Here is a 15,368-nt window from a genome sequence, read left to right as displayed (position 1 = left end):
GTCAGCTGTGTAATGGTTAAACACCCAAACACAAACACAAATCTGTGCACACATCCACCCATCCTCCCTGCTTCTACTAGTATATGTCAGGAAAAAAAAAAACAAGGCATTATATTGCTGTCTGCCTAATCTTATCTGTAGCGCAGTGCTGACTCTTCTGACACCTGCTGCAAAGTAATACGTTCTAACGGGGAGGGGRGAAAAACCATGCATGGGAGAACATCCTAATGGAGGCATATAACATGAACAAACAATAAATGCACCAGAACGCTACTCAAGTGATGTATTTTACTTTGAAAAAATGTTCCAATTCATCAAGTAAATACATCAGATGGGTGAATTCCAGGCTTCACTGAAGGCAATGAACGCTGGAATGAGGATCTCTTCCTGATGTTTTTACTAGTTGGCCAAAAGCCTGATCTTGCAAGGTAGGTTTAATGTTATTCACATGCCAGATCATTTTCATGTAGTCACTCAATTACAATTTGCAGGATCAGGCTCTTTATGTATATATATTTTTATACGTATAGTAACAGATTTATACTCACTATCTTAATAGATTTTTAAAAAATATTAATTCATCATTTATCAAGATTTCCGTGGCTTCTATACAAGCAAGCAAACATTAACCTGTTCATCCTTGGCAAATACATGTTTGTACTGATCCTTAAATTTCCAATGCAGTTTCATTTGGATAAAATTCTCATATTTCTGTTCTATACATTTTCTCTCAGAATTAAAGCATTTGTTACATAAAGGTCAAGTGAATTCCTTTTTTTAATGTATTTCAATAGGGCAGGAGAAGGAAATGGATGAAAACAATTAAAAAAAAACACAAATTGCTCTCTGTAAGACAAATTCAGGACTAACACAGGCTGGCAGAAGCATTAAAATTATTTCTTTTTAAGTTGATGGTTGTCTTTGGTGCTAGCTTGTCTACATGTAGCATTACAAATTTGACACAGCAGCTAAATTAGTCCTAATATAGGGGGTTACCTTACTTACAATGCTTAGGCTTTGTAAAAACACATTCTTATAGCCTAAAAATATATGTTAAATCCTGTATATAACAACTCTATATTACCTACTGCTAACAAAAAATTAGTTTTCAGGGTTTACAATAAAGAGCAACATGACAGGTCAAATTCAGGTCACCTTACCTGAAGAATTAATCGCCCTGATTTCAATGTGATTTATGTGCAAGTGAAACAGGCAGTATTTGGCTATGGTTCAGAAAGCCAAGAATGATACATTCAAATGAACTGCAAGGAACCAGAATGAAATTACATGCTGTAATTATTAAAAATATATTATGTAGTTACATGCTTATGTAAAGAAGCAAAATGTAATTACTAAATTTATATTCAGCCCAGGTATTAAGATTAGCACCTTTCATAAGCAGTTCTATGAAGGATTTGATCACTGGTAATCAAAATCTAGGCTTTATGGGTTTTTTCCCCCAGAACGCTATTTGCAGCAGGAAGAGAACCCTTAAATCTCAGGTTTTCGTTCAGAGTCAAAACGCCACCTTCCAAATCGCTAACATCAATTCCTATAACAATCCATATTTCCCTTTTTGATCTTCTATCAAACTACTCAAAAAGTATTTGCAGCTGGCTAATGGGTCATACTAAGTTTCAACTTTGTGCAGAAAAGCTGAATATAGTTGGTTTTGAGAATGTTCAGTCCGTTACTTTTTCATCATGTTTTATTTCATAATAACTAGCTGCACTTATTTTAAAATGATAAAACCTGATAAAGATAACATTGACTGTTACACATTGCCAATTAATAACTCATAAACAGCAATTTTTATATTTGCTAATTAGCATAGATGTATGTTCCTGATTACATTTTTGTTAAACTTAGGTGTCAGCTTTTCCATATGTCCCTTCTGGAGGTCTGTAGTACTTTGGGAAAGCCATCAGCTGAATCATGTTGAATGCATACTTTCTGCATTTGACATTCTTCAGTACATTCTCTATGCGGCATCCTTCTCTAGTGAAAGGGGGAAAAAGTACAACTTCATGAAACAGAATAAATAAATATGTTTTATTTGTTCATTGCAGAGTTTCAGCAACAGTTGAAGTAAAAATAACAAAGATTCAACTCTACATTTTTGTTTTCCACAAGTGATGATACATCTTACAAAATTAAATCCAAGGCCAGGCCCAATACAGTTATTGCCCTCAGAAATAGGTGATAAGATTTTTTTCTTCCATAATATATTTGCCCTTAAACTTTAAAGTGTAGTAAAAAAAATTAACGATACATTTCATTCTGATTCCAGAAATATATTTGCCTTTTAAACTTTTGCATGTTTTTCAAATTGCTTACTATATATGCGACAGTGCCTGTTGCCCTAAAAATGACTTTTCTAGGAATAAGGCATTTTATTAAGTCTGGCCCTATAGATTTGTGAAGGAAAGTTTCGTCTCTGTTTCATTTTCCATATGTTCAGCTTTGCAATGAAAAAAGAGAAATGGCTTTTCAAATAGCCGAATCCAACTCTCTGCTTTATAAAGGAAAGATGCTTGTTCACATACAGTACAAAAGTCACAAGTGCCAAAGTGGTGCATCAAGACATAAACAGGAGTTTGTTAAAAAGAATATAAAAGTGTTTTGAAAGCAAAAGCAACTAAAGCAACAATTACAAACAGGTTAATTTAATTACCAAACAGAACTTACTCTATTCCATTTAGTTACTTGACAGAAAAGGGTTAGTTGTAACAAAGTAATAAMCTATTTGTCAAACAAAAAAGATCCCATCAGCTAATATTAACAATGAAAATAACACAAAGAAAGTAATTCTCACAAACCACCGCCCGGTAATATTTGGCTGGGGGGGGGGTTAGTTTGTACTGTGCAAATTCATTTTTGTTTCTTTTTTTTTCCTTTTTTTTTAATCAGACTAATTATTAATCTGGGAAAAGGGGTTCAAGCATTCAGGATTCCACACCATCTTGTATACAGTGACAGCATTGTAAGTGGGCTCTCTTGGAGCTAATTACAGTGGGAAAGCTTTATCATGAACAGAAAGAGCAAATCAATTCACTCAATGCATAGTATACTTCTTAGAGTTCAGAAGAAAATAATGAAAACATCGTACATTTCAGACATTTGTATTTTAAAGGTGAATCCTTGGGGTCTGAAAATGTAGAAATATTACAGCACAATTCCTTTTTCTAAAGTTAGTTTGTCGCTGTTTGTAGAAAAGAAAGGAACACAAGTGCAGTTTATTGATATTTGGCTAATAGCAAAGCAAGACTTAAAATAAGCCACACAACCAGCAAGTGTGAGCTGACAAGCAGCAAGGCGACAGGATAGAAGTGACGAGAAGTTGGCTTGTTATCAGTTAGACAGCCTGTTTCGGGATCATCCGATTCATTCAGTGCTCCCTGGGTTTGTCTGCTGTTAAACAGGGGAAGTTAGGAACAAACAGAACAGCATTTAAACAGCAAAGAAAGCCAACACGTAGGTATTCTGACAACAGAGAGAAACCAAATACAGCCATTCTGATACAGAGGACTTAGGCTAGGTACWTCCATATATTTAATCTGTTTTACAATTTGTATGGGAAGCACAATGACTAACGCTTTTTAAAGCCTGCTAAGTGCCTTGAAGAAGTATTCACAATTTTACATTAAAAAAAATGTATGTTATGAGATGAGCTATACTGTCATGAAAAAAACCCACGCACACTGACCAGGAATGAAATAAGGAGGTAAACAAATAGTTAAGGAAACAAAAAAAGATCACAAATGTGGCACAATGTGGCAGTGGCAAAACAGTGTCTCCGTGGCGTTCACAGGTTTTTCAGTCCTGCTTCGCTACCCGTSACGAAATAGATAGGCAGAAGTAGAAAGGGCACAAGCTCGTTTGGAAAGAATTGCAACTATTCTACAATAATTTTAAAATATTGGTAAATTGACCTAAAAATGACTTCTTGGAAAATTCATTAGTGCTGGTGACTCAGCTTTGAAGTCAACAGCAGTTACTTCTATTTAAAGGCTCACATTTACATTACTGAAGAAAATTACTTTGTACCTCGCTTGGTCGACCCAGGAGCTAACCTGCCTACAGTGAAGTTCTACTGAATCACTTTAAGTTGTGCAGTCAATGTACCAGAGCAGCAGGGAAAGCTTCAAATCACTGCCAATCTTTTCTGTTCTAGCCCTAAAAGCTTCTATACAAGCAGGATTATGCATACTTCTGCTATGCCTTTTCCATCCCTCTAAAGTTACATTTATTTGTATATGATCAGGATTCCTGTTTATGGAATTCCCTAAGGCAGTAATGACTTAATTTTATATTTTTCTATGAGCCATACATATTTTGAACCTCATCATATTGAGATTCAAAGATAACTTCATTTTTCTGTGCGGATTTAAGAATATCTAGATATATCAGATTACAACACACTGCTTTTTCAGATACATGGGTCCCAAGCATGTTGTCTGYCAAGAAAGAAAATACTGGAAGACCATAAAGAGATTGTAAGACAGTAAAGGTAACATTGCACAGCCCTAAGTAAAAGGAGAACAGTACAGCTCTAATATCACTATTGAAGACAGCAGCAGTCATTTCATCTTACAGACAGTCTGCCTTTCTGACTTGAATGTTAAAAGGCAATGCTGAGTTTCTTGAGCTAGGATATCAAGTGAGGTGCAAGAATTGCACTTACAGGTGGAATCCTATGAAAGAAGTTGATCAAAACCATCACTCACACAATTTTCCTTTAAAAAAAAAGTCTTTCAAAATAAGTTCATCAGTTCTTCTTTGCTTTGAACATTCAATCCATAAAAAATAAAGAAGACTCCATGCTACTTTAAATACTAAAATAAAAATGAAAAATCCCCAAACTTGAGTGACATCCAGATCACTGCAATTAATGGTTTCAGTGTGCCTGCTGCTCTTGGTCTACAGTTTTCAAACATACATGGAAATCAAACACTATCTAAAACAAAATCCTTTCAGCAATTACCACGAAGCGAAGCTGCCTGTATCTGCCATGCTGATTTTGTCAATATTGTGACTTACACTGAAATACATAGCTGTGTTCTATATTAGAGCACTCCAGTTAACAGCCTTGCTTCCTCAGACACTCCTTGCTCTACTGCCCACAGCACTGTCAYTTGTGATCAGCTGGGAGGATTCAACCCCTTTTTCTTTGCTACTTTTTTWTATTATTATTATTTTATCATGTATTTCTACATACTCTCAAAACTCTGCACCTTGTAATTTTCCTTTTCCTTCTTAAACTCTACAGGAATCCCAGAAGTCTGCCTCTGAGCTTTTTCCACTGTCTGGTCACCTTTTTCTACTCTTCTAAATAAGCCTGTTGGTTTCAGCTTATCCTCTTTATGCGCATGACTGACAGCTCTAGTTCGGCCCACGTAGTCCCATATCTTCATTTCCAACCACTTTCCACATTTCCAGCTTAGCTGCGTTTGGACAGTTCTTCCTGGATGTCTTTATCACAAACCTCATATGTGTGCTTATGGCAGAGGGGACACCAACTGAACTCTTCTCTGAAAAGGTCCATCTAGGCAGTGACAGAAGATCACTGTTCAGTAAGTTTGCACAGCTATTGCATACTCTTTCCTCATTATAAAGCACTGATCAGGTGCTTCGTTATGAAGGGCTTTCGTGCAGTCTGTCATCTTAGTTTTACATGACATTAATTTATTATAAGCAGGCTGCATTACATGCTTGCAGGGACAAAATCCTTCTACTTCTGTAGGGTGCTCTGTATGGTGCTATGTTTTGCTCCATATCTCATTGACAATGTTAGAGGTTTTTAATCTATGTTTCTACAGGTCCCATTAGCATCAGTGAGATTTATGTAGATGTGATGATGGGAATACAGATAAAAGCCATTTGTTCTGTTATTTTTTTAAATAGAAAAGCCCACAGTACATTTATTCTCTGATATGCTGAAAAGAATGATCAGTGTCTTTCAACATAAAAAGTCGTATCTCCCTCCAGGAAAACCACTATCAACAGCTGTTGGGGGGGGGGAGGGGAACGACTTCTGTTTCACGAATTAGTCACATCATTCTACATGTGATTCAACGAGACATCTCCAAAACAGAGCAAGAGGATCCAACTCCATTATTAGCCACCTAAGAACAAGGCTGAGTGGAATACTTAAATGGGCTTTCAAATTAAGAAGAATATTTTGTCATGATCAGATGCTTGGCTAAACTCACTCTACGCGCTGCAGTGACAAAGCCTCGTAACAAACTTCACAGTGTTTTCTGTGGTGACTAACGTAGGGAGTTAAAGTAGGGACATAAACTCAGCTTTCTCTAACGTGACAGTTTGGAACATTATTCCCCCTGGCTCATATCRAACCTGGTGGAAGTTTTACTGCATCAAACAGCATGCATCCAGTTGGCGACAGGTCAACCGGATTTACCTGGCTTCCAACCTGACACTCAGCACAGTCAGAACAGACCTGTACCTGATCCCATTATGGTGTGAAGATACAGCCCCAGCTTTTGATGTTCACTCAGTTACAAACCATGCTCTCCCAGAGCTCTGAACTCACACCAAGAGGGAAGGAGGAAGCCTCCCAGGAAATCCAGCAAATTTGCATTTCACATATACGCATAGTTTTAAGAGGAAAAGGTGAAAGCTTGTAGATCTGTAACATCTAGGGTCATGAATAACTCTCTAAACTGTATTACTATTTTTTGTTCATTTTATTTGAAGCTTATAGCACAGCACTGACATACCATATCAGCCAAAAGTGCTGTAAGTTTAACGATGATATCATTTCAGTCTGCCTTCTAACTCACTTGGTGTTTTATCATCTTAAACTCCTATTGGGATAATGTTGCATGCTCATCAAATGAGTCAAACCAAAACAGTAGGTATTTTCTGTTGTCTTATAATWTAGATGATGAATTGTTTGAAACTTTTAGCAATGAAGCAGGGACAATGAAAATGGTATGGGGAAAAAAGAACCATCTCAAAAGTCCTTATGAAGTCAAGCATACACATGAGGGCACATTCTGGCTTTTGCTTACCTGTCACACTGCTCAGCACTCCCTATGCAGTGTCTCTGAAGATTTGTATTTTAATGCTTGGGGATGTACGAATCTCCTGGTAAGACTTCTTCAGCTCTAGTTGAGTTTCATCTATTAATAACACTGGAAAGGCTAAGTTGTGCTAATGCAGGGCTGCAAGCAGAATGGGTAGGCAGCTTTCAATCTACCAAAGAAATCCCCGTGCTAGCAGTAGCTTCACTCTGAATTCGTGTCTTATAGCGYGGATACTTTCTGAAAAATTTCTCTTTTTTGCAAACAGAACTCAAAAAAGGAGTTTCTGGTCTTATTCTTGTCACACTCCAGCATCGACAAAGAAAAATGGCAAAAATTGGATGCTTCTCTTTTAACCCCTTCCAGCAGTATCTGCAAAGACATTTCCTTAAACAGAASTGATTGCTGAGAGTTCTTCATCCTGATCACCATTTTGTTTATTTATCTGCTCTCTCTGTGATAATCCACTTCAGATTATTACAATCCAGAACTACTATGAAGCAGTTTTTCTGACAAGTGTTTCAGTACTCGTAAAGTTTGGAAACTGAATATTGTCTCCTTAGTTGCTGGGTTTTTTTTCTTATTTTTTTTTTAATAAAATAGAAGTGAAAGTTGCTTCGTTTCTGCGTTTTACAGGTTACTGTGGTTCACTGAAATGCTCCAGTTACATTATGAAAAAACCCAACTATTTTAACACAGTACTACAGTTCTAGAAAGCAACCCGACCTTTTGCAAAGGAAAGGGAATACTTGTGAGACCTCCTTGTCATCATCAAGATGCTACACCATAGTGCCTAGAAGAATAAAACTGGATTCAGAAGGAAATAAATCTCAGTTCAATCCTGGAGCATCACTGAGTCAGGGCAGAATTCAAACAGAACATATAAAGGAATACTGTGCTATATTCCTCCCTGCTGAAGGACACAGTTGACACAATAAGAACTCTGACAATTTGAAAAGGTAAAAAATTTCTGCATTGTTTTAAATGGAAAATGTAACAAGAGAACAGAGATGTCTTCYGTATCAATGACCTTTTCAATAATTCTCTTTGTTTTGTCACTGTTGTCAGYATCTTTTATGTTTTTCCTCAAGCCTAGATGGTGTTAAATAAAGTAAAAGACACTAAGAAATTAATTATTTGCTGCCTATGTAATCCTATAATCTCTATTAAAATTCAAAACAAGCAACTGGCATTACTGAAATTGAGTAGTATTCTCATATTTCAGGATAGTGATGAATTCAGTCAGTGATTTGGAGCTGCTATTAAATATACAGCAGTAGTATATACAGCCTAATGTGTATCAAATTGCTGCAATAAAATCTCTCTYCTTTTTTCGTTTTAGCTTTTGCATTACAACTATTTTCCCTAATCTTTTCTTTTGCTAGCACCCTTTGCTTCCCTAGGCTTTTTTTCATTCCTTTGTATAGTTACAATACTTTTGTTTTCTAATGTCAGTCTATTTTCTTTTCTAAATAAGATGAGGCTTTTCCAAAGAATTTCACCAAGCAGTAGATTAAAGATGTAATCATGAYGACAAGACACCTAGGTCTTGAAAAATAGTTTATGTATGGCAATTYGTTTATTTTGTACTCCAAACTCCAGCACTATTCCTCTGGGTTTTTAAGTCTATCCAAAGAAAAGATTCAATTTTGAGATGCTGGTYAGAAATAGTAAAGTACTTGAGGCTCAGCCACAGTCACGTACAGATTTTAAACACCATTATGGGAAAGTCATACTGAGTTCAGTAGACAGCAACAGATTAGTCAGCACACTGCCTTGCAGTAGTGCTTAACCGGAGGCACCTGGTTTCCACGCACACAACCAACTGCTGCAAAACCCTACTGTGCTCTGCGGAAGGGATGTTGGAGATGAACAAAATTCAGTTTACTCCTTTGCYTTCTTAACTGCTCTTGAAAGTAAAGGAATGAAGGGACTAACTATAGCAGTCCAACTTTCCTACCAYGTTTTATCAGCATAACATGTAGGCAATTTTCTAGGGAAAGTAAAAGAGAAATGCACCCCATTTGCAGACAATAAAACTGCACAACTCCTGTTTTGAACTTTGAATACRTTCACCTGCAATCCTGTTCTGCAACTTCTGTCCTGAAGTCACAATGTCCTACAGATTGAATCACATATTCAACTTGTTATCTGATCATATGCCCTCTGTACATTAAAAGGGAGTCATTATATTAATTCTAATATAAAAATTAGGAAAATATCCATATATTAAGAAAAAAGCAAGTACTCATCTATAGTTTACTAGCATGTAACGATACATAAGATTTCTTTGTTCACATAATCACAGTTTAAYAAGAAGAAAAACAGCACCCAAGTATTTGATTATTTAACATAAATTAGAGAGTATAAATAGAGCATGGAACAGATTTTTTTGAAAATACATTATTGTAGAACTGAGATCTAGTTGTCACATCAGGCTGTACTTGACAGATAATTTCAGCCAATGAAGAGCAAAGTTCTGAGAGAAATATTTGACGGCTTATTAATATATGGTATTTATTTCAAWATCACCCTATATTAAAAGCAAACACTAAGCTAAACTTAGTTTGTGTAGACAAMATTTCAGACAGACCTGAAAAATGGAAAGATTTCCAGTTTGGCTGAAGCTTCCCCGAAACTGTTGGCTCACCAAAGAACAAACACCCCATGTTTTTTTTTTCTATGCTAATGCTAACATACCATAAACAGTGTAAAGAGATGGAAGAGCAGCTTGTAGGTTTGTATCTTATTTCAAACATGTTATTTCAAAATATAAAACTCCATTTGCATAAATCCTAGTGCTAAAGAAATCACCAATGACTTCAGAAAACTGTGCGGGTCTGATCCAGGACACCTAAAAGAGCCCTTTTTCTCCTGACTTTAAAGTGACCACACAGTAGAATAGTAACATTCACAAAACGTATACAGTGAATATACAATAACCATGAACAAAACATTCCAGCCACAATCGCAATGGTCTTTAACTCACTGCGACCTTTCAGACATCTGCACTAGCAGTTTAACCCTGCCCACAGCAGGTCCTTGGCACCGAAGCTGGAAGGCAAATGCAAGGTCACAACAAGTCACTGCGACCTCTCAGCCACCAAAAGATGTTGCCCACTGGAGGCCACCTCGTGGGAAAGGTCCTTGAATGGCACCAACTCCTGACTGGGAGGGTGCAAGTCTGCACGGGCCACAGCTCTGCCAGGAACCATTTAAGCATTTCACTGCATAAAATCGCTGAGGCCAGGGCCTCAAAACTTTCCCCAGTGGAAGTATGGACAGACACTCAAAGTCCTGCCAAGTGATTCAGGTAACTAACTACGTAAGAGCCTAGCTCAGAACCAAAACATGAACGATGTGTAGGAACGATTCTTCTTCACCAGGCAGGAGAGAGGAGTGATTTTGGAAATACAGTTTTCACCTCTACTATACTCCAAGCACAGGACTGGCTGTTTCATCCTACTATTTACCCACACTACTATGCAATATTAAATGTTAGTTCTATGAAAGTTTATCTTTTTAACCAAAAATACGATTCTAATAATCTTTCCAGATACTCTTTTATGGAGTATTAGGATTATGTATAAGCAAAACTCTTAGGATAAAATTATGAAAACTTCCCTGGCAAACTTCTCTTATAAATTTTGAAATTCAATCCAATGTGCAACCAATTTTAAAGGACATGTGATCTAACTCTCTGCAGAAACCAAACAAATTGCAGGCTTCCTAGTGACCTGACAACATGTGAAATGCRGATGAGTACCTCCTTCAATAAGTTCCAAACATACAAAAAAATTTCTTGCATAAGGTTAATGTCACTAGTATTATTGCCTAGTGAGTCACACTTCTTCCAATATGTTTCTCTCATAGTAATGGGGCTTTTACCAAGGACGTGATTATACATTTAGTTCATACAGGCACACTGAAACAAACCTACGATAAATTCTCTCATATGTCTCATCGAGTCTTAAATACTTTTGGTTGACCACGAAAAACCTTCACAGATTTTCTCCTTACTGCTGGTAAAATTTTTTTTGACTTTTTCACACATGGTGAAAGTCGCCATGTGGCAAAGTGGATTTAAGAGGTGTAAAAGGCTTGCTGTACAACTAAACAGCGAAGCATGAAAAAAGGTTCTTAAAATCTGACATTAATTTCTACATGTTCAAATCTCAGACCGATGGGGAGGATAAAAAACTAAGGACAGAGAAAATTGCTACTGTAAACCAAGAGTCGGTTGAGAACCTGTTGCATTGGTAGTCTGGGTCCTTTTAAGTGAGGAGGGAATTAAACAGCGAAAGATATAAATCTGAATAACTTACAGTGTATACCTGCAACTGCAGTTCAAGCTATACAAAAGGCAAAATGTGACTGCTTCTGATTAATGATACTAATCTGCATAAACCCTTCGTTGGATTAACCAAATGAATGAGTCGAGATAGATCATACCAAAGAACTGAAAATTAGTTTTCCATCTCACGAAGCAAATAAAGCCAGTTTCATTAATTGCTTTCAACCACTATACTGATACTGTTTTTTATAAACACATTGACAGTTTGAGATCTGATCTGTTCTGATCTCAGCCTTCCTGTGAGCACGACATGCAATATGTGGGAGTGCCTATGCAAGTGGAGTTAGTGCACGTGGCCTTCTCTATCAGCAAAATGCACTTAAACCTGACTTCAGTTGGTGCATTAGCGCCGCTACCAGCAACACTACATATAGCAAAGAAAGTTCTCCTTCCTAGGCTATTAACCAGACTCCACTATCCAAAGGTGTATGGGTTGAGATGCCCGCTGCGGTTATCTGGAGATGCCACCCCAGCAGTCCTATCAATAAACTACCTTCTCCTTTCTTTAGCAGGWAACATTAGTGGCAAGAGAGATTTCTAAAACTTGAGCAACACCCTCTTTAAACCCCAAACACACTGTTTTTACATCCACCTTCTTCAGAGCACACAACAGGGCTGAGCTGAGATTCTTGTGAGCCAAAAGTCTTTGTTGTCCTTTCTGGTAATTGGTAGAGACTTTGAAGAATAAAGTCTCTGTGTGGGAAATTAAGAGAGTTACATATCTGTTTTCTAGTTAGCTGTTTCTATTCTGTTTCTGTTTAGAAGACTGCACAAGTTCCTGGAGCCTACTCTCAAAAGGAAGTATTCCCCCCCCCCAAGTAGCAAACAGGGGGTTTAAAAGATTTGAACTTTAATCAGTGTATCTGCTTATTTTACAAGCATTTTCTCTTTGTCGTCCCTAGTCACATTGTAAGGAACATTTTATGATGAGTATTGCTGCAGGTTTCTCAGTAAATTTGAAACGAACTCTTCCAGCTCCCTTCATCATGTTATTTCAGAAAGTTACTACCAGCAGAGACCATCACTTTTTAAGTAAAAATAGCACTGTTCTGATGGGGAGAGTGAAGAAATGAAAATGCATACAATTTTGCTTCTACAATTTGCAGAAATAAATGACCTTTTGAAAATTTCTGATAAGTTTGGGGAAAAAAAAAAAGGCTCAATAAGCAGGATATTTACCCTCTATTCCCCTAAACATTTACTAGCAGAAAGGAATAAATAGACAAAATATAATGCAGGGGCAAATATCTTCCTCTCTATCATAATGCCACATTTTCCCTACTGTTACAGTGAAATCAAGGGCAGGGTTTGGTTCAGTGCTGTCACAGTAATTCAGAGTTTGCTGCAAGTCCAAGATGCAGCTCTCAGGATATTCTGTATGAACTACATGCAGGATTCCCTGAACAGAACAAGAAGAGTTCATTACACTGGCAGAAGCACTTAATGATGAAGCCAGTCCCCGGCAGATGAGAAGAAACTGTCAATTTACTACTTTACCAGGACTGAACCATCAAATACTCTTTTTTAATATGTTCTTCCCCCCCGCCCTTGTATCCCAGATTGTGCTCTGCAAAACGCAGAACTGGTAGAAAGAGGCGACACTCTCACCGGGGTTACCACTACAATGCCTTAGGAACTTCAGCTTAGAAAAAACTACAGAAAGCTGGTATCTCCTTCAACTTCAGACTCTCAGGAATGGAGATATGGAAAAGAACAAATGTCCCCAAGCATGTCTACAGCAATTTGCATGCAGAATTGCAACACAGTACAGCAGTGGGGCTTTCCACTCAATTTTGGTAGCTGCCATAATTTACAAATAAGCAGAATGTACACTACTGTATATACATGCAATTGTGGAAAAGAAGGGGTTTTATTAAGAAAATTCTAAACCACATAAAATGTAGTTGAAAACACCCAATATTTTGTGAAAAACTTACCCATCTATGATCTACCATTATTTTCTCCTGAAGAAGCAGCAAGCTAGTAGCATTATCTGAGCTTCCTTTTCTTCTCCAGGAGGGAAAAAGGAAGCTAGCAGGAAGATATAAATCTCTTTGACTATAGTGTTTTTCTCTTTAGTTACATATGCTAGTTATTTTGTACGTTGGAAGGAAAAGGGTTTTACAAATTATTCCAATAAAATACCATCTCGTGGTGCTCCTACTTTACATAAACACTACACCAATTTTCCAGGAAAAAAGAAACAACCCCCAAAAACCCCAACATCTTTGGAAATGTCTTCAGTGTCCCTGAAATATAACACTGCATAAGACTGTGCTAGAAGCAATCCCATCATTTCCTCTTTTATACTCCTTTTACAGGAATACGGTTCCCTAACCAGCCAAGTCTGAGATGCATTATTCCCAGAATTGTTTGTGTACTTSGTCATCGTGAGAGCTGAATACCACAATGTCCTAACCTGAGGTAGTTTTCTTTAATCATTCTGAGAAAAACAGTGCTTCACATGCTTAAAGTATTTAGCTTGAATAGCTGCGAGCCTGAGTCCAGGTGGCCAAATAGAAAAATCTGAAGTCCAGTCAAGTAGCACACAGTTGTTAATTAGAAACACTTCATCTCCACAAATGCCCATTACAATGGCAGGCCTTGAGGAATTCTGCTTCCCTTTTCATGTTTAATAAATGCTAATGACCTTCAATTATCCTGTAACATATCTCACATTAACCTTACTGGGAGCGATACTGCCCTTTGGGGTCCTCTGAGATGCGTCGGCATTCACAGCCCTTTATGGTACTCACGGTCAACGAACGATGAAAAAGCGCATCCGCCTGATCTAATCCAAGCAGGTTATGGTATCAGTGTTGGTATTTCCTTGTACTTTGGTTAATATTATGCTTCTGTGGCTGTCACATAGCACTTGCAGACTTCAAGAAACTGAACAATTTCTCTTTTTAACCTACATTTACTACATTGGTCAGAACACAGCAAAGACCAACGCTTTTAAACTGTTTAAATTGTCCTCTGTCAGGAACACAAATAATATAGAGAGAGTTACACAACACTTTTAGAAAAACCTCAGCCACTTTCACCATTTTACTCTCAATTAGCCTTTACTAAAAACTAAATCAGAGCTTTGTAGCATCTCATCAGAGCCCAACTAACACACGCAAAGGATGTTCAAATCATTCTTGTCTCATTTTACTAGTATTTAATCCCAAGTTAGTTAAAAGTAAATTCTGTAATGTGCTATTAATGTGCTGCTACTGACAGCTTAAATACAATCAATAAAACACCAAAGCTGCAATTAAACAGCAGAAGCAATTTTTAAAAATTATCACTGCTTAGCTACAGGCTTCTCTTGTTATCTCATTAATATACACAGGGCGTAGAGTTGGCTTGTGCACTGTTTTGTATGACTAGATTCATATTATCATTCTCAGTCTCTTACAACATGGGTAAAGCAAACAATTAGCAGAAATGCCCTAAGCTATTTTTGATCTGTCTTGTTCTTTGCATGAACATTTAGAGATAGCAGATATGCGATTCAAACAAAGATAAAGGCATGTGAGTGCAGGTCAGCAATTGTGCTTGTCAAACAGGTACATGTATCAATGCAGACAATTTAGGTGCATGAAACAGTGACATTTTCCCCTAGTACACAGTAATGAAAAATCTGCAGAATACTGTAAAAATATTAAAACATGATAACCCATCCTAAGTTGGAATTACTCACAGCTAAGGCAAAATTCAGTGGAAAAACGAGTTCTACATTGGCCAATAATGTTGTTTTGAGCTCTGTATAATTAACAATCAAAGAAGTAACAGACAACTTGAGGACAAGGAAAAAGTTATCTACCAAATATTTGTTTCCCTAAAGAGGTGATATCTTATTTAGAAAGCTTCCATTCCCTCTCACTCACTCAGTCAAATGATTAGCTGCATATTCTATATTTCTACAATACTGGGCTAATTACTAATACTACCTATGAGTTCTTTCAGAAGTAAGCACA

At 37.1% G+C, this 15,368-nt stretch overlaps 1 protein-coding gene across 3 annotated transcripts in view; it reads right to left on the bottom strand.

Moving 5' to 3' along the window:
• Positions 1–1,270: 1,270 nt before the first annotated feature.
• Positions 1,271–15,368, bottom strand: part of INPP4B (inositol polyphosphate-4-phosphatase type II B) — a 467,312-nt gene continuing 453,214 nt past the window's right edge. For 2 of the 3 annotated variants that reach the window (XM_085313210.1, XM_085313209.1), the window contains one exon: positions 2,693–3,411. In XM_085313210.1, coding sequence (XP_085169336.1) covers positions 3,237–3,411 — 175 coding nt within the window. In that variant the 3' untranslated portion in view covers positions 2,693–3,236. Of the gene's footprint in view, positions 1,999–2,692; positions 3,412–15,368 lie in introns of those variants that run through there. The other variant, XM_085313208.1, reaches the window with a different exon arrangement.

Source organism: Rhea americana, unplaced genomic scaffold, assembly GCF_003343005.1.
Source record: "Rhea americana isolate MKP2758 unplaced genomic scaffold, rheAme1 scaffold_38, whole genome shotgun sequence".
Classification (NCBI taxonomy): Eukaryota; Metazoa; Chordata; class Aves; order Rheiformes; family Rheidae; genus Rhea; species Rhea americana.
The sequence above is the reverse complement of the archived record's forward strand: the minus strand, read 5'-3'. Positions and strand labels throughout refer to the sequence as shown.